The following is a 27,557-nucleotide window of genomic DNA, read 5'->3' on the forward strand; positions in this document are numbered from 1 at the left end:
CACATGAAATCTACTGCAGTGACATTACAACTAGTCGATCGATCATTGGCTCAACCTGAAGGGCAAATAAAAGACATCTTAGTTCATGTGGATAGATTCGTTTTTTGGTTGATTTTATCATACTTAACTATGAGGCAAACAAAGAGGTTCACCTCATCTTGGGACGACCACTTTAAGCCACCGACCGAACTTTTATTGATGTTTATAAAGGTGAACTAACCATGCAACTTAATGATGAGCAAGTCACCTTTAGTGTTTTTGAATCTATTCAATGCAAGGACAAAGAAGAATGCCATACTGTCGATGTGCTAGATGATCAAATTGAGGAAGAATTCAATGACAAAAGCACAGTACTTTCTTAAGAGTTTGAAGTGACATCTGATGCTGAATCCTTAGACAATTGTGACAGCATGGTTAAAGCTAATAATCTTGAACTCAAGCATGAATGGTAGATTGAATCCTTAAACCTAGCCAACAGAACAACCTCAATTTCCAAACCATCTATTGAAGAAACTCCTACTCTGAAATTGAAACCACTACCTCCTCATATTAAATATGTCTTTCTAGGTGATCACAATACTCTCTCAGTTACTGTCTCTACAACACTAGATGAACTCAAGAAGAGAAATTGGTCCATATCCTCAAGCATCATAAACAAGCTATTGCTTGGAGTATTGCCGATATTCAAGGTATTAGTCCTTCTTTTTTCATGTACAAGATCAAGTTGGAAAATGAAGGCAAGCAATCGATTGAACAAAAAGAAGATTAAATGAAAAGATGAAGGAAGTTGTCAAGAAGGAAATCATAAAATAGCTTGATGCTGGAATTATTTACCCAATTTCTGATAGCAATTGAGTAAGTCCAGTGCAATTCGTACCCAAAAAAAGTGGCATCACTGTGGTTCGTAAAGATAATGATGAATTAATTCTTACACGCATTTCCACGGGATGGCAAGTTTGTTTGAATGGGGCCATAAAGAAGGATCACTTCCCGCTTCCTTTCATTGACCAAATGCTAGATCGGCTTGTTGTAAAGGCCTATTATTGCTTTTTAGACGGCTATTCTGGGTACAATCGAATTGCTATTGCACCGAAGGATCAAGAAAAAATAACCTTCACCTGCCCCTTTGCTACTTTTTCTTTTTTTCATATGCCTTTCATTCTTTGCAATGCACCAACCACATTTCAATGCAATATGGCAATATTCTCAGATATGATCGAAGACTCTTTAGAGATTTTTATGGATGATTTCTCAATCTATGGGAATGATTTTGAACATTGCGCTGACAAATTAAATAAAGTACTGAAGCGATGTGAGGACACACATCGTGTCTTAAATTAGGAAAAATGTTATTTCATGGAAACTGAAGGCATTGTGTTAGGACACCGCATCTCTAGTTAAGGCATTCAAGTAGACAAAGCTAAGGTGGAAATCATTGAGAAATCACCTCCACCAATAAACGCGACGGGTATTCATAGTTTTCTTAGACATGCAAGGTTTTATTAAAGGTTTAATAGAGATTTTTCGAAAATTGCAAAGCCCTTATGCTCATTGCTGGAACAAAATTGAAAATTCTTCTTTGACAATGCATGTTTGGATGCCTTTATTCAGTTAAAAAAGAAGCTAGTGAATGCACCCATTTTCATTGCACCAGATTGGTCTCAACCTTTTAAAGTTATGTGTGACGCAAGCGACTTTGCTGTGGGTGAGGATCTAGGACAAAGAAAAGGAAAAATATTTTATGCCATCTATTATGCTAGCAAAAATCTTACAGAGGCTCAATTCAATTATACCACCACAGAGAAAGAATTTTTGGCTGTAGTCTTTGATTTTGACAACTTTCATTCTTATCTTGTCGGTGCAAAGGTTACTGTATTCACTGATCACTCGGCCTTGAGATATCTCTTTGCGAAAAAGGATGTCAAACCAAGACTGATACATTTCATATTACTACTACAAGAATTTGATATCGAGATAAAACACCGTAAGGGTTCAGAGAATCAAATTGCAAACCATCTGTCTCGATTGGAAGTTGGCAGTGAAGACGGAAACATACTTCAAATTGTTGACACATTCCTAGATGAGAAGTTATTTACTATAGATGCAACTCCTTGGTATGCGGATTTTGTTAATTATCTAGTGTGTGGAAAACTCCCATTGGGTGTCACAGGCCATAAAAAAAGATTTCTTCATGACATAGCGAAGCATCATTGGAATGAGCTGTATTTATTCAAGGTATACGATGACAACATCATTCGACGTTGTGTTCTGGAAGAGGAGATGCTTTCAATCCTGAAGCATTGTCATGATGCTCCTTATGGAGGTAATTTTAGTGGTCTGAGAACTGCGGATAAAGTTCTCCAATCAAGATTCTATTGGCCAACATTATTCAAAGACGCTCACAATTTTGTGAATCAATGCGATAGGTGTTAGCGCACCAGTTCTATATCCCGATGCAATGAAATGTTGCAGTAGCCAATTATGGAGGTTAAATTATTCGATGTTTGGGGTATGGATTTCATGGGACTGTTTCCAAGTTAATTTGGAAATCTTTATATATTAGCAGCTGCTGACTAAGTCTCGAAGTGGGTTGAAGCTGTTGCAGTCCCAATGGATGATGCAAAGACAGTGCTAAAATTTTTTCACAAGCATATAATCACCCATTTTGGCACACCAAAGGCATTGATTAGTGATCAGGGTACACACTTTGATTGCAACCAAGTGGCAACCACACTGAAGAGGTATGGAGTTAATCATAGAATGGCTACTACCTATCATCTGCAAACCAATGGACAAGTCGAAATTTCGAATCGACAAATTAAGAACATTCTTGAGAAGGTTGTAAACCCTTCGAGGAAAGATTGGTCTTTCTGATTGGATGACACTTTATGGGCATTGTCGAAAACATACAATACTCCATTAGGGATGTTAATGTATCAATTGGTTTTTTGGAAAGCATGTCACTTGCCAGTTGAACTGGAACACAAAGCAATGTGGGCAATTAAGCAAGTGAACATGGACTATAAAGCGACTGGAAAGAAAAGGCTGTTGGATATCACTGGACTAGATGAGATTAGGAGAAATGCTTACGAAAGTGCTGCAATTTACAAGGAAAAGACCAAACAATGGCATGAAAGGATTATTTTAAAGGCATAATTTATTGCGGGTCAATAGGCTTTATTATTCAATTCTTGACTGAAATTGCACCAAGATAAATTGCGTTCACATTGGTCTGGACTTTTTGAAGTTGTCGACGTATTTCCTCATGGTGCAGTCACAAATTGATATTTACATGATGGACACCAGTTCAAAATAAATGGACAAGGCTGAAACACTATTTTGGCAATAGTGATCAAAAATAGGCAAAGACCATTAAATTAGTTGAAAAGTTTTAATTTTTAATTATTATTTCATGATTTTATTTTATTTTATTTATGTTTTGTTGAAGTTTATTTTCCTTCCTTTTTGCAGTATAATTAGGTACCATTGTCAATGCATTGAAATTTTGCTATCAACGCATTTCGTAATGCTTTACTACCATTAGATCAAAAATCACTCAGCCTTTCGATCCTTTTGACTGGACACAATTTCTATTGGACACAACTAGTCCCACCAGCCTTATAGCCCTCCACAAAACAACACGCCTCTCCATCTTCCTCTTTCACTCACTATAAACCCTCTCTCACTGTACCGACTGTAACGCATTCAAGCAACCATTTTTATTTCTTTTCTCTTCTCAAGATCATATCTTTTTAACTTTAAATTGTTCTCCCTCAACAAAAGATGGCCAAAAAAAGAGGCTCAGTCAAGAAAGCCACCAAATCTGCTAGAGAACATGCGTCTTCCACTACAACAATTCACGAATCAGATTCCCCCAGGCTAGTGTAGACAAAAGAACCAGTAATATTTTTGAATAAAGTGGCAAAGGAATGATTTCATGAAAACATACTGAAGCGAAACTTCCATCACGAGTAGGGCATTTCCCTTTCACCACACAAGAAGACTTAGGTAAGCAAGTCTACAAAACCATCTCGAAGTTAAAGTGGGAAACTTTTTGCACCCATCCTAGAAGTTACTCACCTTCACTGGTACGTGAGTTTTATGCTAACTTATATGATCGTGAGTTAGAATTCATTTTTGTTCGAGAACGCTTAATACCATAGGACGCTGAAAAAATCAACGAACTGTACAACACCAAGGTCAAAGTCGACGAACACTCCGAATACATTGATGACATTACAGATGAAAAACGAGACATGTTGGTGAAAGACTTGCGTGTCGAGGGATCAGTGTGGATGAGTTCCCATCAAAATAATTATACGATGCACCATCGCTTCCTGACGCTGCAAGGCAAAATTTGGTTTCATTTTGTCAACTGCATGCTAAAGCCTCCTACTCACAACACCACTAATCCGAGGCTTTAGGTTTTCCTCGATCTATTTCCATATGTTGTCTATCTTGATCTAAATTGATAAATTCAATCCATTTAATACTTCTATTATTCAATTCAGACCATATTTCATATTTTTTTCAAAATTCTATTTTACCCCTAACATTTTGACTTTTCACTATTTAGTCTTTAAGCTCATAAATCAAAATTTAAACAGTTTAACCCTCTTTTCATGCTAGCTAAATTCTCTATGGACCTAAATCAATCCATACAAACCACCATTTTATAAATCTACCATGAACTTTTATCATTTTTACAAATAAGTCCCTAAATGTTATTTTCATCAAAAATCACTTTACAAAACTTGTTTATTTATCAACAAGGACTCATAATCTACCATTAAAAATCAAGAATCATGCAAGAACATTCATGTAAAACCCCTAAATATTTAAAAATTTTACAAATTGATCCCAGGCTAGCTAAATTAAGTTACAACGATCCCGAAAACATAAAAATCAATAAAAACGGGATTGAAAACCTACCTTGCATGAATAATTTTCCATAGCCAAAACCTCCCTCCTCTTAACAATGAAAAATCAGTTCTTTTAGGTTTTTGGAACAGAGAATATGATATCTTTTGTCTTTAATTTACTTAACATTTAACTTAATTACTCAATTACCTTTTTCTCCCTTAAAAACATTCATAATTTCAAAAAAAATCAAATCCATGAATATCCACTATCACTCTAATGGCCTAATTACCATCTAAGTCCTTTCACTTAAAAATTTCATAGCCATTTAACCCTTTTTTACTAAAAGAACTCTGCTTTTGTTCTTTTTATGATTTCCTTTTCACTTAATTAAGCATACAAACGTAAAAATTTCTTAATGAAATTTTAATACGACCTTACTGACATCACATAAACATTAAAATAATAATAAAATAATAATTTAATTTTCAAATTTTGGCCCCAAAACCACTGTTTTGAATTCACTAAAAATGGGTTGTTACACATTGCATTTGTAATTTTCTTTGCATTAGATTAAGAAGATTGGACTGTGCTTAAATGTTATTATATGTTACTTTTACTTGTTTGTGGGAAGCATTTGTTGGGTAGTATTTGGCAAGTGCAGGATGGGGAGGAAGAAATAATGGAATGAAGGTTTTTCGTGGCAAAAGGTTGGGTAGTTTGCCAACACGAATGTCGTGGAAATTCTAGGAAGACCGAATAAACACTCAATGCATAACAGTCTTAGCCCAACTCTACTTGTGCAAGAAAAATCTGCCTAAAAAGAGGAGAAGTTATCATGGGCTGTTGGATGTACCCTGGGGAAAAAGCTTATAAAAAGCCAAAGGAGGAAACCCTAAAGGGTGTAGAGATCCAAAGGCAAAAATAGAGGGTAACGACTGAATAGAGACGAAAAGAGAAAGACGAAGGCAGTCCCTCTCGGCCACCACATGACATTATGCCGTTGGAGTCTGAATTGGACAAGCGAAAGCTGTATTTCCAAAGTTCTATATTTCTTACTTTGTTCCTCTGTGAATTGATTTGATTGAAATGATGTTGGACGATATTCTGGTTTTGAATTTTACTTTCCAACTCATGAGCTAAATCTCATAGGGTTGGATTACATGATGAAACCTTTATTTTCTTTAATGGTTGAAGCATAGATCTGAATTAATTTACTATTTCATTCAATTATTTTTATTTCTAAATTGTATGCGTGCAATCCCTAGACATAGATGACTGTGTAGCATGCCCATAAACTAATCTACTTCTGAAAAGTTTGGATTAACTGGACTAAAATTTACTGATATGATCAAGTACTCGACCAATACTTGTAGTAGACTCTAGACATAGAGCATCGTTCATATGGAAAGAAGTCAAAACAGTACAGGGTACTGTTCTAAGGCGTATAGACACAGGCTAGGTAACTTGAGATCTTTCTCTCGAAAGAAGCAGACTATTTTAGGTCTTTTTTAAGTAATAGATTGAGTACGATTTTGCTGAGGCATTATTGAAAGTAATGGCAGATTCTTAGTAATCCCAACCTTCTAAATCAATATCGTAGACCCTTTATCCCTTTCCGTTGTATCTTTTCCATAGCATTCTTAGTTGTTTATTTATTTCTTCGCATGTTATTCAATGAATTATTGTCGTAATTGCCATTGCATTTTGACTCTTGTCTTGTCATAGCATTTTCCATCATTTATTAGTTACACATTGCACACATCACATTCCTTCAAATTACCACGGTATTCTTATCATTATTTTTGTCATAACATTAATCATAATTTAGTATAATAACTTGGTCATTTTATACCTAACCGATCCATGTGGAGACTATCTCACTTATCACTTTATTACTTAAATCAACATGTATCCTTGCACAATTCACATATCATTTCACACGCGACAACTTGTGATACGTATAGGTTAATAATGAACTCATGACATTGCTTATGAATTTAATTGCAAATTGTTTAAGTTACAAACTTTACGTTAAGTTAAAGTTAAAGTTTAAGTTTAATACAAACTTACTAAGCAATTATTTGCTTACATCCCTTGTGTTTGATTTCTTTTAGATCATCGAAAATTTATGTCTGTTGGAAGTTCAAGTCGGAGCTTACACTATTCGTTCAACGACTCGGTATAAATTGTGATTATTTTGATTTAGGTTATAAGTGGCATGTACTAGGAGTTTAAGTTCACTTATTATTAGACATGTTAGTTCATGCTTTGCTTTGTGATGTTGTGGTTGTGTTTATTAGCTATTTTGGATTTTTTTACCATATGTATATAAGTGGTATGGTTCATGCCTTTGCAAGTTTGGTTTTGATTGTGGTTTACGATTATGAAATGTTTGATATATATATGTTTTGTGATTTACGAAATGATGTATGTGAATTGGATTTTAAATGTTTAAATTGTGGTACCAATGAGGGTACATTGATTAGAAACTTAGGTTGAATGTGAATTGGCATAACTTTGGCATGTTTTGATGTGTTTATTATAGCACTAGAAAGAATATAGGTTTTTTCCCTTACTTATTGGTTAAATTGTTCCCATTTAGCTATCCTTAACATATATTTTAGCATTTTCAGTTTAGTAAATTGCATTTTATAACTCGGTGAGTCCTAGCCTATTTTATCCATAATTTTTTCATCTTATTGCATTAATGTCGTTGCATGAGTTAATTCCAAATTACGTCTAGAATTGTCGTTGCACCTGACAGTTGTCCAAAAGGCTTTTTCTAGATCATCATCTTCTTCATCCTACCTTGAAGCTTGCGGCCATGGCAGCTTAAGCCTCTCACGGGTGAGCCAACATGAAAACCAAATACAAACTAGCTTCTAATGAGGAGACCTAAGTGTGAGAGAAGAAGGAATAGAGAGATTCAGTCGAGTTGTCTAGGAATAGTATTCTCCACTCGATTCTTTCTTATTTTTTTTCTAAATGCTTATGATTACTCTCTATTTTCTGTTTGTATGGAAGTACACATAAATTCTTGGTTAAATTTTATCTTATTCAATCTTGCTTTTATTGTTTAATTTTGGAGTTTGAATTTTTTTAACACGGAAGTGTTATTGCAGTCACTAACACTAGGAAATGCAGTGACAGTTTGATCCAACAAGCATTTCAACGGAAGTTGAGTGAGGATTAGAGGAATTTAGTCCACTTCTTCTTAATAGTGCCATGTTTCTATCATCAAAAGGTGGAGCTAATGTGCATGTTTAAGTCTCAGATTAAATAGAGGAGTGACGCTTGGTAAGATATACATTAAATTTTATTGCCTCGACAATCACCTATCATTTTATACCTTGTGAACACTTAGTATTCTACTGAAGATTCATGTTGGGGATCCCATTTTATCATTATCATATTTTATTTTATTGTTTTTAAGTTATTGCATCGATAACTATCCTCACAATTTATCTTATTTCTATCTAGTTTTTGCACTGGCATTAATAGACAAAAGACAACCGTCCTTATGGGATCGATATCCGACAGACTCTCATCTGTCTACTATACTTGCATTGACAGTGTAGGCTTACACATTATTTTTGTGACGTTAAACAACCGATCAAGTTTTTGGCGGCGTTACCAAGGATGGCGCTTGTTTGATGTTTATTTTTGTGTGTTTTTGCACTTTATTTCCTTATATAATATTTAGTATTCTCTAACTGGTTTTTCTTGGTTGCTATTTCTTTAACTTCAATTTAGGTGTTTTATGACCTGAAGTAAGTCAAATTTCCTCCCCGATTTTGATCCAAAAATTGAAAGGACTATTCGAAATAGACTTCGAGAATAAAGAAATATGTCTCTACCAAGGAACAATGCAGCCATACCCTCGATGCAATAGCAAAATGTTAATAACCTATTGTTGCCATAAGATGCTCGTATACAAAATAAGACTATACGAGATTTTGTAGTACTTGTCTTGGATGATTTACAACCAGGAGTTGTTAGGCCAGCAATCCAAGCTGGGAATTTTTAACTCAAGCCAGTAATGTTTCAAATGTTGAATTCTAATGGACAATATGCTGGACTGCCACATGAAGATGCGAGAGAACATCTTAAATCCTTTTTATTGATTCGTGCTTCCTTTAGTCAACAAGGCATTCCTGATGATACCTTGAAGATGCAATTATTTCCTTATTCCTTACAGGGAAGAGCCAGTACTTGGTTTTTTGGACTACCTGCCGGATCAATTACTTCTTGGGATGTACTAGCAACACAGTTTGTTTTACGATTTAACCTGCCGACAATGAATGCTCGTCTTCGAAATGATATTACAGCTTATCATCAGTTAGATGATGAAAATCTTCACACCACATGGGAACATTATAAATCTTTACTTCGATGTTGTCTTATGCACGTCATTTAACCAGAAACACAAGTTGGGATTTTTTATAATGGGCTAAATTCACAAACAAGGAATCTTGTTGACGCTTTAGCCAATGGAGCTCTACTGGATTGTACTTATAATGATATTTTGAGAATTCTTGAGAATTACTCAGAATGATTATCAATACCCTATCTCCAGAGCTGCACAAGGAAAAAACTACACCAGGAGTTATTGAATTGGATGCAATAACCGCACTAGTGCTCAAGTTTCTTCTCTCACAAAAATGATAAAATATATGGGAGGGACTAGTGACGTTGCACTGATACAAGTCGCTCAACAAGTTGATGTTCCTACTTTTTGTTGTGAAATTTGTAGTGACATGCAGTGAATGCCTATTATATTAGTAACATCCACAATAATTTTATGGTAACTCTTACAACAACTCTTCACGTAACCAATAGTTTTAGGGAACTCAGAATGTTGGAAAAATGTTGTGACAATCAAATATGGGAATACATCTACTCAGGGCAATTATAACCCTAGACAAGGGAATTACAATCAACAACAGCAAAACTACAATCAGCACACTCAGATGCATCCACAACAAGGCCAAACACATCCACACCACAATCTGATGCAGCCACAACACTCTTCAATACCAAATCAGCATGTTTAAAGACCTCGACAGCAACTGTACACTCAAGCTTTTAATTCTGACCCGTTAGAAACTCTTAAGGCGTTAATGATGGAGCATATTACTCACACGAAATCTATCATACAAGGGAATTGATCTTCCATTCGAGCAATCGAATCACATTTAAGACAACTTGCTTCAAATCTAAATACACGACCGCCAAGCTCATCACCTAGTGACATAGAAAATCCTAGTCCGAAGGGAAAGAACATTGTAAGGCTGTCACTCTTAGGAGTGGTAAACAAATTGGCGAATCCTTTATCAGCTCTACTATAGTGCCTTAAGATATGAATGGAGTGATCACTAGTGAGAAGGTTGAATTTGAAGAGTTTGTCAATGCATTAGACAAAGAAGTTCCGTGAATTGTCACTCATATGCCTAATGTACGACCTTCAAAACTTTCGATGCAATCAAAGATGTCGGAACAAGCAGATTTATCTCTACGTTTACCTTTCCCATAAAGATTCAAGAAGAATGAGGATGACAAGCAGTATCAACAATTCCTAGACACACTAAAGCAATTGCAGATCAACATTCCTTTAGTAGACACTCTGGTACAAATTCTGAGTTATGGGAAATTTATGAAAGACATCTTGTCCAAGAAGAAGAAGCTTATTGATATTGAAACTATTGCACTCATAGAAGGTTGAGTGTTGTTTTGACAAACAAGTTTCCCCCTAAATTGAAAGATCTTGGGAGTTTTACCATTCCATGTTCAATTGGAAATCACTATTTGGGCAAAGCTTTAAGCGACTTGAGGGCTAGCATTAACCTAATGTCACTATCTACTTTCAAAATGTTGGGAATTGGTCACATGAAATCTACTGCAATGACATTACAACTAGCCGATCGATCCTTGGCTCAACCTGAAGGGAAAATAAAATACGTCTTAGTTCGTGTGGATAAATTCATTTTCCCGGCTAATTTCATCATACCAGACTGTGAGGCAGACAAAGAGGTTCCCATATCTTGGGACGACCATTTTTAGCCACCGACCGAACTCTTGTTCATGTTTATAAAGGTGAACTAACCATGTGACTTAATGACAAGTAAGTCACCTTCAGTTTTTTTGAATCTATTCAATGTAAGGACAAATAAAAATGCCATATTGTCGATGTGCTAAATGCTCTAATTGAGGAAAAATGCAATGACCAAAGCACAGTACTTTCTGAAGAGTTTGTAGTGACATCTAATACTGAATCCTTAGAGGATTGTGACAGCATGGTTAAAGCTGATAATCTTGAACTCAAGCATGGATGGAAAATTGAATCCTTAGACCTAGCCAATAGAACAACCCTAATCTTGAACAGCAAAACTACAATCAGCACACTCAGATGCATCCATAACAAGGCTAGACAAATCCACATCACAATCTGATACAGCCACAACACTCTTCAATACCGAATCAACATGTTCAAGGATATCGATAGCAACCGTACACTCAAGCTTCTACTTCTGACGCATTAAAAACTCTTGAAGCATTAATGCGGGAGCATATTACTCACATGGAAGCTATCGTACAAGAGAATTCATCTTTCATTCAAGCATCGGAAGCACAATTAGGACAACTTGCTTCAAATCTGAATACTTGACCACCAGGCTCATTACCTAGTGACATCTAATATTGAATCCTTAGAAGATTGTGACAGCATGGTTGAAGCTAATAATCTTGAACTCTAACATTGATGGAAAATTGATTCCTTAGACCTAGCCAATAGAACAACCCCAATTTTCAAACCATTTATTAAAGAAGCTCCTCCTCTAGAATTGAATCCACTACCTCCTCATCTTAAATATGTCTTTCTAGGTGATCATAATACTCTCCCAGTTATTGTCTCCGCAACACTAGATGTAAATCAAGAAGAGAAATTGGTCCATATTCTCAAGCAACATAAATGAGATATTGCTTAGAGTATTACCGATATTCAAGGTATTAGTCATTCTTTTTGCATGCACAAGATCAAGTTGGAAGATGAAGGCAAGCAATTTATTTAACAGCAAAGAAGATTAAATGAAAAGATGAAGGAAGTTGTCAAGAAGGAAATCATAAAATGGCTTGATGTTGGCATTATTTACCTGATTTCTAAAAGCAATTGGGCAAGTCCAGTACCATGCATACCTAAAAAGAGTGGCATTACTATGGTTCGCAATAATAAGGACGGATTAATTCTTTCACGCATTCCCACGGGATAGCGAGTTTGTATGGATTATCGCAAATTGAATACGGCCACAAAGAAGGATCACTTCCCACTTTCTTCCATCAACCAAATGCTAAATTGGCTTGCTGGAAATGTCTATTATTGCATTTTAGACGGCTATTTTGGATACAATCAAATTGTTATTGCATCGGAGGATCAGGAGAGAACAACCTTCACCTGCCCCTTTGGTACTTTCTATTTTCGCCTTATACCTTTCGGCCTTTGCAACGCACCAGCCAAATTTCAACAGTGCATGATGGTAATATTCTCAAATATGATTGAAAACTCTTTAGAGGTGTTTATGGATTATTTCTCAGTCCATGGGAATGATTTTAATCATTGCTTGACAATTTGGATAAAGTACTAAAGCGATTTAAGGACACACATCTTGTCCTAAATTGGGAAAAATGTCATTTCATGGCAACTGAAGGCATTGTGTTAGGACAGTGCATCTCTTGTCAAGGCATTCAAGTATTGAGAAATTACCTCTACCAACAAATGTGAGGAGTATTCGTTGTTTTCTTGGATATGCGGGGTTTTACTAAAGGTTTATTAGAGATTTTTCAAAAATTCCAAAGCCCTTATGCTCATTGCTAGAACAGAATAAAAAATTCTTCTTTGACAATGCATGTTTAGATGCCTTTATTCAGTTAAAAAAGAAGCTAGTGATGCACCCATTGTCATTGCACCAGATTGGTCTCAACCTTTTGAAGTTATGTGCGATGTAAGTGACTTTGCTGTGGGTGTGGTTCAAGGACAACGAAAGGGAAAAATATTTCACGCCATCTATTATGCTACCAAAACTCTTACAAAGGCTTAACTCAATTATACCACCATAGAGAGAGAATTGTTGGTTGTAGTCTTTGCTTTCGACAAGTTTCGTTCCTATCTTGTCGGTACAAAGGTTATGTATTCACTGATCATTTTCCATTGAGATATCTCTTTACGAAAAAAGATGTCAAACCAAGACTAATCCACTGGATATTACTGTTGCAAGAATTTAACATCGAGATAAAAGACCGTAAGGGTTCAGAGAATCAAGTTGCACACCATCTGTCTCGATTGGAAGTTGGCAGGGAATATGTAAAAATACTTCAAATTGTCAATGAATTCCCATATGAGAAGTTATTTGTTGTAGATGCAACTCCTTGGTATGCGGATTTTGTTAATTATCTAGTGTGTGGAAAACTCTCATTGGTTGTCACTAGCCATAAAAAAAGAAAGATTTCTTCGTGACATAGTGAAGTGTCATTGGAGCGAGCCGTATTTATTCAAGGTATGCAATGACAACATCATTCGACGTTGTGTTCTAGAAGAAGAGATGTTTTCAATCCTAAAGCATTATCATGATGCTTCTTATGGAGGTCATTTTTTACACCCATCCTGGAAGCTATTCTCCTTCATTGGTACTGAGTTTTATGCTAATATTTAAGATCATGAGTTAAAGTGCATTTTTGTTCGAGAAGGTTTAATGCCATGGGATGTGAAAAAATCAACGAGTTGTACAACACCAAGGTCGACGTCGATGAACACTCTAAGTTCATTGATGACATCACAGATGAAAAACGAAACCTATTGGTGAAAGACTTATGTGTCGAGGGAGCAGTGTAGACGGGTTTCCATTAAAAGAATTATATGATGCACCGTCGCTTCCTGACACTGCAAGGCAAAATTTGGTTTCATTTTATCAACTACAGGCTAAAGCCCTCTACTCACAGCACCACAGTCACCCTTGACAGAATGTGTCTTATACATTCCATCGTTAAAAGCAAAAAAATTGATGTAGGCACAATATTTCACCAAGAAATTGCTGACTGCACTGCAAGAAAAACTGGAATCTTGGTTTTCCCATCATTGGTGATGTTATTGTGCCAACAAAGAGGAATCGTGCCCCGTGCTGGTAAGGAAGTCCTGAAAAATAAAGGCTCAATTAATGAAGCCTCTGTAGAGAGAATGACTCGTGGCAAGGACACACCGATACTGAAGGAGGCAAAAACCAGCAAGACAAGGAAGGGCAAATCCAAAGCTGACAACAAAGGAACAAACATGAATACAGAGACATCATTACGGCGCAAACTGAAGGATGTCGAAAAAATGGTCAATTCTATCAATAATAGGCAGATTAGGCTTGTCGCTATTTTAGAGGATATGGAGAAATCCTAAATTTTTTTATGCTTATACCAAAGCCTAGAACAATTCTATTGTAGCCACATTAAGCCAACTGAGCCCATCCCCACTACCAGAATTCCCAGTGTTTCCACAGATGATAACTTAAAAGACTGAGACAGATCGGTGGCATCCCCACCCATTGTGCAGGTCTATGATAATGAGAAAGAAGAGGAATCAAAGGACATTAAAGAGTGTCTGCGAAAGATTGATAGCTCTTTCGAGGATGGTATTTTTTCTAATCAAAAGGACACTGTTGTTGAGAAGGAAGTTGCTGCTACAGATGAGGAAGTTGTTGCTGAAGAAGAAGAAGTTGTTGAAAATGAGAAAAAAAGAAGAAGAAGATTATATTGTGAAAATTGTCACCACACCCGAGTCTGTAGGTGCAAATATTGATAATTTGGAGTGAGCTAGAGTGAGACCGACAAAAGTTGCTGGGGTAACCAGTGAGGAGCAATGCAATTCAGTGGCAATAGTGGTCTACACTATACCACTCCAGATGACCTCTCCTACACAGGAAGCAGCCAATGATGCCAGGGTAGAGTCGAGAACTGAGGAGCAATCCGAGGACCGTGCAAAGCCCACAAAAAAGAAGAGGAAACGCTCTAAGGATAAAAAATGAAAGAAGAAGGAGAAGAAAAGGAGGAGAAAGAAACATCGTGCAGTCATATCGACGGCTAAGGATAACTGAGTTAGTTTATTTTAAGCTTTAGTTGTAGTATTCATGCATTACATGTAGCTATAAGTTTTATTTTGATAAGTATACATCGTCATTGCATTATTTTTATTGTCATTTCATTTTCATGTTAGTGCATTGGGGACAATGCAAACTTTAAGTTTGGGGGAATGCACATAGGGCTTGGAAATGCACCCACATTTCAAAATATATTTTTTTTCGAAAATGAAGCATGCAAGGTTTAATTATAGTTAATGAAAATTATTCGAAAATTTTTGTTACATTCGATGATTAATTCTTGAATCATGTAAATTATCAATGAATGAGTTGGATAAATTTGAAAAAAGGTTGTAACTTCAATTCTTTGATGAATGAATTAGGTTGCATTAGCAATGGATGACTGCTATCATTCCTTAAATCTTGAATAAATCTATTTTTTACAGTTGCTTATATATGTATAGATAGTTATAAATTAGAGACACTCCAAAGTGGGTGTAGTATGAAATGCTAAAGAGGGAACACTCTAATACAAGCATTAGAAAAATCAATCTAGCCAAAGGCTGTCGTTGTATGAGTGTGTGTCGCCACAATTACGTACTCCTTGGGGGTTTGTTGCACTCCATCGTTACTTTTCAGGGACAAGGGTACAGTAATGCAACGATATCCCTTATTTTGAAAAAAATGTATATATATAATATATAAATACTTAGTATTGTACAGTAAATGTTGTATTGGTAGATAGAACCTAAGGTTTGAAGTATGATGCTATCATTGATGAAGTTGCAACCTTATTTATTCATGCTTATGAATTGTCGATGTAATATTCTTTCATTTGAATGTGATTCATTCATTGGGAATTTAGAGGGTTCAAGTTGCTAGAATGATCATTTGCCTTAGTAAAAAAAATTGCCTTGCTAGTTTCTATTTTACTTGAGGACATGTAAAAACTCAAGTTTGGGGTGTGATAGCACTAGAAAGAACATTAATTTTTCCTCTTACTTATTGGTTAAATTGTTCCCATTAGTTATCCTTAACATATATTTGAGCATTTTTAGTTTAGTAAATTGCATTTTATAACTCATTGAATCCTAGCCTATTTTATCCTTAATTTTGCTATCTTATTGCATTAATGTCGCTGCATGAGTTAATTCCAGATTGCGTCCAGAATTGTCGCCGCTCCTGATAGCTCTCTAGATAAGAACTAAAATTGCATGAGCTATCCAGTCTGGTATAACCAACCTATACGTACAAGGACAGAATAATTCTAAGGAAAGGACACCTATACTATTGGAGGAGGACATAAAAGGTGGACGTAAGAAGAAAAGGGGGCTTTTTTCCGGATCATCATCTTTTTCACCCTACCTTGAAGCTTGCGGTCATGGTAGCTTAAGCCTCTCACGGGTGAGCCAACATGAAAACCAGATGCGTACTAGCTTTTGACAAGGAAACCTAAGTGCGAGACAAGAGCGAATAGAGAGATTTAGTCGAGTTTTCTAGGAATAGTATTCTCCACTCGATTCTTTCTTATTTCTTTCTAAATGCTGGTAATTACTCTCTATTTTCTGTTTGTATGGAACTACACATGAATTCTTGGTTAAATGTTATCTTATTCAATCTTGATTTTATTATATAATCTTGGGGTTTGAATGTTTTTTAATACGAAAGTGTTATTGCAGTCACTGACACTGAGAAGTGCAGTGACATTTCGATCCAACAAGCATTTCAATGGAAGTTGAGTGAGGATTAGAGGAATTTAGTCCACTTGTCCTTAATAGTTCCATGTTGCCATCATCGGCAGGTGGGGTTAATGTGCATGTTTAAGTTATACATTGAATTTTATTGCCCCGATAATCACCTGTCCTTTTATACCTTGTGAACACTTAGTATTCTGCTGAAGATTTATGTTGGGGATCCCAGTTTATCATTATCATATTTTATTTTATTTTTTTAAGTTATTGCATCGACAACTATCCTCACAATTTATCTCGTTTCTATCTAGTTGTTGTACTGACATTAATAGACAGAAAACAGTCATCCCTATAGGATCAATATTCGGCAGGCTTACATCTGTCTACTATACTTAAATCAGCAGTGTACGCTTGCACATTATTGCTGTGACGATAAACAACCAATCAGTTTATAATAGGTATAATTGGATGGAAATGGTATGGTTTGGAACCTAAGATATGTATGTTGAAATAACTTGATTTTGAAGTCATTTTAGGTACACACGACCTAAGACATGGTCTATCACACAGTCGTGTGCCACATACGGCCTCCCTACATATCCATGTGTCTTATTGATTTTTAGGTGCAGGATTTTCTTCACACGGGTTCAGTTTGTTACACAGTCTGGAGACATGATAGTGTGACCCTCTTTTAAATTGTATAGGTTTAAGGACATGGGCATGTGGAATAGCCACACGTCCATGTTTGAGGCCATACATTTTAGTTTTTCCCATATTTTTGGTTTTGTTTTAGATTAATCCCTATTTGTTTCCAAATTAATTTTAACGTCCCGTAGGCACAATTTAACTTTCATTTTCGCATATATGTTGTGATTAATAACTGGATAATGATTTATGATATTTAATTTTGATTTTTGAACTGTTTTAAGATATTATTGAACTCATTTACTGTCATATAATGGATTTATGATGATGAAATTGAACTCTAAACTATTTTGTTTGATTATTAGACTTGTTAATCATCGTAGCATCTCGTAACCTTAATCTGATAACGGAGACAGGTTAGGGGTGTTACACATCGTCTTAGGTCACGCAGAGAACCCTTTTAAGCAATAACCTTCCTTTAGTTCTTTGCATATGATGCCATAGCCCACCAGCTATGGTCTTAAACAATATGTTGCCATGGCCATGGGCTTTCCTTTCATAGATTGTGTTTAAAGTTCCAATGGACCCCTTTATACTCCACCATGGTGAACAGACACAGACTCACTTAACAGACCTTTCATGCATCAGCACAAAACTTAACATACATCTCATTTTACAAATTCCAGACATGCTCATTTAGTCATATCTATGACTCCAAATTTCTTATTACACACTTTATACTTGTCAGATTCATACCAACTATACATGCAAATCTTATCCAATATTCGTATATCAGCATACTCAACGTACCATTCTTTTATTTTCTCAGCTCGTGGTTCATACAATTCTTCACAGAAGTATCTAGAATAAACAAGTTTACATACACGGATTGCACAAACAAGACTCGTTTATCATTCATACCACAACATCATCATCCTATCATACTCTTCTAACTTTAGATTTGCAATGTGACTGCTTTCTACAGATACATCTCGAACAATATTATGCATGCAAGAGTCGGTTTAGGGACTCACTTGACAAAAGTGTCTAGTAGCTTGAGTTTTAGATCTAAGACCCACTCATAAACTGTAGTAAATACAACCTTTTTAAAATAAAATAACACCATTAAAACTCATTCGAATAACCTTTCCCATCATCAAACACAAATAACCCATATACAAGGCCTTACTTCTTCAAGCATTCATGTAGATCTACTAGAGCCATAAAAATTAACTTGGAATGGAAATATTAATGATAAAATCCAGGGTTTTCGATCCAGCTAAAAGGGATACTTCTGATTCCTCCAGCCTTAGATTTTAATATTTTGAAAAGATGAGAAGAGAACTTCCTTTATTCAAACTTGAAGACTTATTAAAATAGTCTAAATCTTTATTTGAACTTGACAAATGTCACATCACTACTGACTTATCTCATTAAGGGTCTACAAATTTCGAGAAAACTAATTGAGTACCTTTTGTTTCCCTTTTAACTATCCTAGTCCATGTTCAGTTAGTTCCTTACTAGCTTTCCTTATAACCTAACCTGTACAATATCATAGGAAAAAAGGGTGCACTACCTCTGATGTGGACTCATACCTTCAATACTGATTTACTTGATCACATCCTTCTTCCAACAAATCATAATAATCTAGCGTGGAGCCTTCATCATCTTGAATACATGACTGTGTCTGCCCACACTATACACCAAAAAGAGCACTTGAGAAATTACCATTCTGCCAATCACACTACTTAAAAACTATGTCAGACCTTGTGCCTACCAAAACCAGGGCATTATAGTAAAATTAAATAAATCAAAGTGTGGCATACCTAAATCTTGAGTGGATGACGGACTACGTATGCGTGATTCGTACACTTTAATGTAAGTAAAAGCCTAAGTTCGAATAGATAAAGAACCTAAAGCTGGTGCGTTGGGTGTACGAATTCTACAGTATGTAGTGTCATTCACAACAATGGAATTCATAGCCTGAGACATGGGTAAATGATATCTCCTCATTGGCATTGTGATAGATTACTTGATCACTATTTGATAGTGATTGACTTTTCATGAAGGAAGATATAGTTGTTATCATGAGATAAACTAGGATCATATTGAGAGAACGAATATTATGCCAAAAAGATTAATGATATCCTATAAGAGTAACACACTTATGACAATGTCATTGGACAAGCACTGATCGCGTTGCTTTATAATGGTATGCCTTTGGGGAGAGCTCAATCACGACACTATAGTGGAATGACTTCGTGACTAAATGAGTTTATAATTAATAGGTGAAAAGTTGAAACTTAATTTTAAATCATTTAAGCCTCAATTGCATGTCCAATTGGTCCCTCCACTAACTCGTTGAAACCATAAATGAATTTAATGTTGAATCAACTGAACAAAAATGGAGAAATAGGAAACATTTAGAAATGATTAAGGTTTTCTCCAAAATAAAAATGACCTGAAAGATGAATTAATTTTTTTTTGAATTAAATGAAGTTCGAAAATAGAAATAAATCATTTGGTCCTAGTGAACCATTGAATACGAAAATATTAAATATATTTTCTCATAAATTCTTTTATGGTAAATTCATCATGATTTTAACGAAATCAAAATTGGATTGAGAAAATTATTTAATTGAAAATATATTGAAGTTTATTTTTGGGAATAGAAAAATAAATATTCGGTTGGATCAAATTATAAAGTATTGGGTTAAAAGTCTGATAAGCACTTGTAATTGGACCCGATATGGAAGAGGCCCAAAAGCCCCTTATGCAATAAGGGGAGCAGACAAATCCTAGTATCATTAACTAAGGTTGCCTCCCCCTACATCCTAGTTGAACTAGGATTTCATTTTCTAGTTGAAATAAACTTCTACTATTCAACAAGGGTTCTACCTTCTCTCCCTATAAATGGATGGCATCAGTAGAGCTATTAATACAACTTTTAGATATCGTTATACTGCTCGAAAGTTTAGAGAATTTTATTCTCTAAGAATTAAATATGTTTTTTCGAATAATGATTCTGTCGGTTTCTACTTTAAAGAGAGAATTTTCATTTTCACCAAAAAAAAAAGAAAACTATTTATCGTTTCTATGTTTGATTCATTTTGTTCGAGCCCACGTTCAAAGAAATTCTTGGTACAAGAATAGTAGAGAAGATCATTTGGTTGAAAGTCGGGAATGACAAGGATCTGTCTATCTGAAACATAGCTATGATTTCGGTTTAGGGTTTATTACTATAAATATCACAAATCGAATCGGTTTTCAAAATTTTTATTTTCCACTGTGCAAGAAAATCGTTTTTAACCGAATTTTTTCCAACAATATTTTTTTCTTAGTTGGGTTGGTGAGTCGGCATCAGGCGAATCCAAGACAATGACACTAGCAAGCAGTTAAGCATATACTCAAGCATTTACAGAGAACGAAGGATTATGTGCTTTGAATACCGGAGGAGATCTTACTCCTATTGGATATACTGATTCCGACTTCCAAACATGTCAAGATTCGAAGAAATCAACATTGGGCTGTGTTTTGCCCTAGACGACGAGTCCATAGTGTGAATAAGTGTCAAGCAGGGTTACACTACTAACTTCACTATGGAGGGTCGAATATGAGGTATAGAAAAGTTATGACACTATAACAATATGAATATGGCTAAACCCCAAAGAAACCACATACGGACAAAACACATTGATAGAAGTATCATAAGGGAGATGGTAGTGTTTGATGGAATAGTGAATTTAGTTAAAGATCGCATCTGAGGACAAACCCTGGGGATTTTTTCATTCTCTAAGTATTAAATCTATTTTCCGGAATAACAATTCTGTTGGTATCTATTTAGAAAAGATTTTGCTTTCACACTAAAAGTAAATAGAACTATTTCTAGTTCTTCTATGAGAACATTGTGATAAAAGCACTTCCAATGTCATTTCTCCACAAATAAAAAGATTATAATGGAAATAAATAAGTAGGCTTTGTCATTGGCTCTATTTCCTCTTCATGCATATTCACCGAGAAACCTATAGACTAAGATAACATTGTTCTGGTTCTCAAAATGCTTGCTATAGTATAATGAGTTAGTGGTTTGGATTTTATCTCTTTGCTATAGTGTTTTTTTCATTAACTTCATGATATACCTGCTTATTGTGTTCATGTTCCTTTTAAAATTGAATAATGAGTTAATGTTTGCTTTGGTACAATGTGTTCCTATTTCATGAAGGTGGCGTTCTATACACTGATCAATTTTATAATGATAGGATTTGTCAAATTCTTCGTTAAACTCATCTTTATTCCTATTAAGAACATCATCCTTGGCTCCACTTAAGTAATTTACTTTATCTGATTTTTCATTTGCATTAAGCATGTAAGTTTTAATTTAAAAATGACTTTCTTTTCTTTTCTTTTGGGTGAATTTGAATTATAGGATTTTATTGTGTTCACGAAAACGGGAATTTAGTCAATCTGCAAAAATTGGTCAAATTTCAAAGCAATAGCTTTTTACAAAAAAATCATTGGTTTTTTAAAGCCTAACCCATTAGGTTTAAGTGATATGTTATCAACACCTCTTTCATTTTAAAAGATTAAAAGATGTAATAGGCTTATTCATTCCCAACTAGACCATTCATGGGTTTGTTCAAATGCCATGTGTTTTGCTCCATATGCTTGCAAAACTAGTAATCTCATTCCATCTTTTGATAAACTATCATTTGACCTGAGTATTGGTTAGATGTGAGGATTAATACTATTTCTAAATTTTAATCTCATCAATCTTTTTATTAATTTATTTATCTTTGTTGATTTATTATGCTGATGCTATGTTGAATTTGATACAGACACGTATATATGTATTAATGATTTTGTGTTAGATCTAAAACCCACCCAATCCCTTCTAGTTTCTATTATAAAAATTTTCATAATATCCAGGTTGCTATTCATTGTAGTAATTTCTTTTTTTTCTTGTTTGAGAGTTGCATCTTGTTATAGCGTCATCAAAGCTTACTAATTTTTTAGGTTATTTAATGCCTTAGGTAAAAGTAAAAAATGTAGTGTATGGCAAATTCTTATATTGACATAATTTGGTTAGATTTAACTGTAGTTATCCTTTATTTTCTTGTTGGTGTTCGTGATGAAAACCAATATATGGAGATTAGTGATGATCTTACCAAGCACATGCAAGAACAATTTAATGAGAGCACGTAAATCCAAGTAACAACATCTTGCTTTTGAGCTTTCAGATTAGTGCTTGTTAAAGATATATGACTTAAATTTTTGTTGAAATAAAATACAAGTGGCAAGTTAGGGATCTACGAGGACGAAGGCCAAGGGCCGGTACAGGCTGCGTAGGTGAAATCTGTATTGAAGTATACTACCTCTATTTGATGTTGATTAGAATAAGGTGTTTTAACCTTACTGCATTATTTCTATTGAACTTTGATTCGAATATAATTTTACAAACCTATAAATAGACGTAGTCGTCTCTCCTCTGCTTGTGGTTTTCCCCGAAAAAATTTCTACGTAAAGATTCTGTGTGTTCTATTTTTCTTTCTTTTCTTTGTGATATATTATCATTATCAACATTCTATTTTTAACAATTATTGACAAATTTTTCTTTCTTTTCTTTGTGATATATTGTCATTATCATCCTTCTATTTTTAACAATTATTGACAAATTTTGTTTTACTTCATCAAGTTGAACTCAAGTCATAAAAATTAATTAAATATTTTATTTTACGAGTCTTATATAACTAAAACTCTTATTAAATGAATAAATAAATACTTAATCTCTTAAATAAACTTTTAAGTAATATAAGGCTCTAAAACTTAAGCTTAAAAATAATAATGGATAGTTAAAAGGACTTCCATCAATCTTCAACTCAAAAAGAATGTATTGATCTCGTCTAATAATTTTTGTTTGCATAACTTTTACTAAAATGGTCATAATTTAATTTTTTGCACTCAAATTGACACATTTCAAAATGTGTAATGAAAAAAAAAAAGGACAACATCTAAAATCCCGTCACAAATTAATTGATATTCCAAACTTAAACACGTTTTATTGATATTCCAAACTTAAACACGTTTTATCCCTCTAGAGTTCAGATCACTTGGTTCTCAACTTTTGATGTGTTCCCTGGTAGGAAAAATGGTCAGTTGCTAACATAAATTTAAACAGAAACAAGGATTTTGTTGAGAATTGATCCCAAACATGAACTTCAGCTACAGTTAAGACTTAAGTCGGCATGTATTAATGAAACCCATTGTAGATTGCTCTGCAAGGCAAAAAAGGATTCTTGGCAAGTATGATTAAATAATGATCGGATAGGTTCTGATAACATCAAGGGACCATATGCATTTGATTGGATATCCCAACGGCTTGATGCTTAGAAGGTGAGATTTGTAGATTAAAGTCAATTACCAGCTTATGAATGTCAAAAGTATAAAAAAAGTAAGCTAATATATGGAATAAAGATTCACAGACAACGTTACTCTATATCTTATGGCATCTCGACCCATTCGAGCCGGTAACAACTCTACTAAAACACATCACTCCTCAGCATCAGTTCCAGCAACTGCATTTTGTGATGAACCATCTTCAGCTGGCTTAGCATGGCCCTCAGTAGTCCCCAAGGCTTCACCATTTCCATTATCCCCTCCGGTTACTGCAACTGTCTTCTTGATAGTTCCAACCTTTACATATTTGCTCATAAACTTATATTCCCAATCTTGCAAAGCATCCAATTCAAATGGACCAAGACCCGATATGTCCCCGGTTAAATCTTGTTCTTCAAAAGACATCTTTGCAAGAGCTCTGCTAGCATCCTTTCCAGCAAACAATGCATAAGGTCCACCAGGTCCATAAAACATTCTGCAACAAACATTACATGTCATGCATAATTCTTGCATATACATATGATTAACAATGCCTCTATTGAGTTCTACAATCATAAAGAAAATTTCAGCAAAAGTTATGATTAAATTTCATGCATAGTAAACTTGCATCAATCAACATACAAAAACATGTTAATGTCCTTGATTATCATAGAAACAGGTTTAAATATCCAGATGAAAGGGAATGAATGGCACCAATGTTCAATTTTCATTTTCTCGCTCAGTTGAAACATGAGATTCAAGGTCCAAGTCTAGGATGTATAATTACACAAGGAACCAATTTTACACGCACGTTACAAATAACTTGTTTCCGCAAAACCTCACATAGTTTTATCATATAATCATCTCATGATTGTGGTTAAACTATCAAAGAGTAGTAGGATATAATTTTAACCATTCTACTAAAATAAGCAAATATATTAGAAAAAAAAACAAACTGATATTTTATCTAGGTGCTACGTCACCATATATAACCCGTGTGGTTATTCTATTAACTACACCCGTTTTTAACCAGTTTTTAACTGTTTTAAATGGATGAAATAAATTAAATGCAACCCAAACACAGATAATTATTTTTTTAAAGAAAAATCTAATATCCATCCACTAAAATTTTAAAAAAAAATCACCAGAAAGATCACAAGTTGAACCATGAATTAAAGCAAGTTTGAATTAAAATAGCATAAAACAGTCAAGAAGAAACCCTAAAAAGCAGTATCTAAAATAAATAAAAGCCCCCCAAAAGTTTCAAACAGAAAAGGCTACTATAAACAAAGCTGATAATTCCAACACAAGTGTTGACCCCAAAAGAAAAAAGAAAAGAGAAGAAAAAACCTGCTTTGAGAAACATCATAAATCTGACCCTTGATGGCCATAAGGAGTGGCTTCTTGGGATCCGACCCATCATACTGTTTAAGTTCCTTCTCGGAAATTTCGCCTACATGAACCGGAGGTGGGAGCGGCTCCATCTGCTCCTCGAAAGCCCTGGAACGTTGATGGTGATCATCGGACGACCCGAATAGACCCGTTACCACATAGTAAATGGCCCACAACAGAGCAACAACCGTGAAGAAAGTGGCCGGAGATAGACCCGTATACGCCGTTATTTCCTCCTTCAAAGTCTCCCATAGTTGCAAACCCATCGCTTTGAATTTTTTTTTTCTCTTCGTCGGCGAATTTTGTCTCAACTCAATTCTGGGTCAGATATAGAGTCTTCATCAGCTTCGTCTTAAAATAGTTGTTAGCTTAAAGTTTTTTAAAAGGTTAATTTTACACCTCATCCTCAATTTATGACTCTGATTTTAAATTGGTAACTAAATTTCAACACATCCGAATTAAGTTTTTCAAGTATGATATCATAGCTATTAGATGATTGGGCATTAAACGTCATCTAGAATTTGATAAGAATTATACTTAAAATACAATAAAATAATATACACAACTTGAATCTCATATTTAAAAAAAATTATATATTTCAGGACAATTTTCTCGACAATAGTATAGAGTAATTGAATGAAAATATAATTATTAGAATTAATTATACTCTTTTATAATTATAAAGAATTATAATTATCTAGATGTATTTGATGACAAAATGTAATTACATCGTAATCATGTTTAGTAGTACAAATTGTATTTACACAATTACATAATTTTATTTTTAATAATATATTAATTACTGTAAAATATTTATTAGTATGATAAAAGAATTTCTATACAAATAACAAAAATTAAAAGCAAATCATTATATTTATTATGTTAGTGTAAAAAGTAGTTGATAATATGATTACTAATAAAAATAACAAAAAACAAACATCATATATAATTTTATCTAACTATTCTAGGGCATATTTGTTACGTTATTCCCCTTTAATATTTAACATATATTTTATCATCATATGTTGGTCATTGATTGAGTTTATCATCATCAATTTGAATTTGCATAATTAATATTTTCAAGATTTCATTCTTCCATCTAATCTTCAGAGTATGGATAATCTCAATTTTACCTATTTTTGAAGTTATGAAATATGCAACATGCTTGTGCAATCCAACCTTTTTTTTATACTATACTAAGGTGATGTTAATATAGAAAATATTTTTTTAAAACCCCAAATATCTTTTCAACCATATTTCGAAGCCTTAAATGTCTTAAATTGCAGAGTTCTCGAGCTATCTACAGTGTTTATGTCTGGCACTATTCTCTCAAATGATATCATACCCCACATTGTGTTGCAAGAAAACATTTTTTATTTGTATTATTAGCATCAACCTTATAATATATCAGTTTACAGTCCAAATTGTCTATAACTTTAATTATAAAAACTTATATAAACTTAATTAGAGAAAATCTTATGCTAGGTTATATCACTTTCTATAATACATAAATTAAGTTAAAAATAATATAAAATTTATAATATATAACATTTATAAGCAAAGTATTATGAATTGTGTAATAACTTTCATATCACTTCTTATAAATAATATAACTTTTTCGGTTTTTTATAAATAAATTATGATAAAAAAACTATAATTTTTTTATGAATAAGTGTATTATTTTTATAATATATAGCATGAACACATAAAATTTTTATAAATAAATATATTATAACACTTTTATAACATGTAAAGTACACAATTATTTTTATAACATAATTTTTTAGGATTTATAATATAAAAAGTTTTATTGTCATACCCATCCCAAATACTCATATGTGTTCATACTTACAATATAATTTTTTAACTTGTATAGAAATAATTTTTAAAAATTAGATTTGAGTGTAATTTACCTGTGTAATTATTCCAATTCACCCTCCCCTTAGAATCGAAAAGTGTAATCGGAGTACTCCAATTACATCTAATTTGGTGACATCCACCAGTTACAATGGTTATCCAGACATATCATTCTTATGTAATTACAAATAAGTATACCCAAATCTAATTATTAGGTGACTTTCCAAATACTACCTTTAACTGCTTATTAGCAACTTCGACAGAAAAATATATTTCAGAGTCTCAGATTGATAACTTTTGACTAGAGACTCACTTTTAATTGCAATTTTTTTCTTAGGAGCTTACTTGATATTTTAAATTATTTAGGAGGGTTTTTTTAAGGCATATGAGGTAGCAACATATTTTGATCCTCATGTTTTAAATAAGTAATTAAATTTGATTATCATGTTTTAAATATATTATGTATCAAATTTGAACTTCTATTCAAAATTTAAATTGAGGGTTAAACAAATAAAAAAATTTAATTGATACAATATTAATATTTTAACCACATTTTAAAAATTAGAGTGAATTTAATATGGGGACAATTATTTGAAGGCCTATGATACAATTAGGGCAAAATACTAAA

General features: G+C 34.0%; 2 protein-coding genes across 2 annotated transcripts; one reads left to right on the forward strand and one right to left on the reverse strand.

Annotated features, from left to right (window-relative positions):
* The first annotated feature begins 221 nt into the window (after nucleotides 1-221).
* Nucleotides 222-2,433, forward strand: LOC128032560 (uncharacterized). The gene is made up of 3 exons (XM_052621173.1): nucleotides 222-350; nucleotides 453-689; nucleotides 1,612-2,433. The coding sequence occupies exons 1-3, from the start codon at nucleotides 222-224 to the stop codon at nucleotides 2,431-2,433; spliced, it is 1,188 nt and encodes a 395-aa protein (XP_052477133.1).
* A 21,255-nt stretch (nucleotides 2,434-23,688) lies between these two features.
* On the reverse strand, nucleotides 23,689-25,432 carry LOC105798524 (membrane steroid-binding protein 1). The gene is made up of 2 exons (XM_012628626.2): nucleotides 25,031-25,432; nucleotides 23,689-24,176 (listed from the first exon to the last, which is right to left on the reverse strand). Exons 1-2 carry the CDS (start codon nucleotides 25,336-25,338, stop codon nucleotides 23,855-23,857), a joined length of 630 nt encoding a protein of 209 aa, XP_012484080.1. The 5' UTR covers nucleotides 25,339-25,432; the 3' UTR covers nucleotides 23,689-23,854.
* Between the last annotated feature and the right edge of the window lie 2,125 nt (nucleotides 25,433-27,557).

The sequence above is a fragment of the Gossypium raimondii genome, chromosome 9 (genome assembly GCF_025698545.1).
Source record: "Gossypium raimondii isolate GPD5lz chromosome 9, ASM2569854v1, whole genome shotgun sequence".
Classification (NCBI taxonomy): Eukaryota; Viridiplantae; Streptophyta; class Magnoliopsida; order Malvales; family Malvaceae; genus Gossypium; species Gossypium raimondii.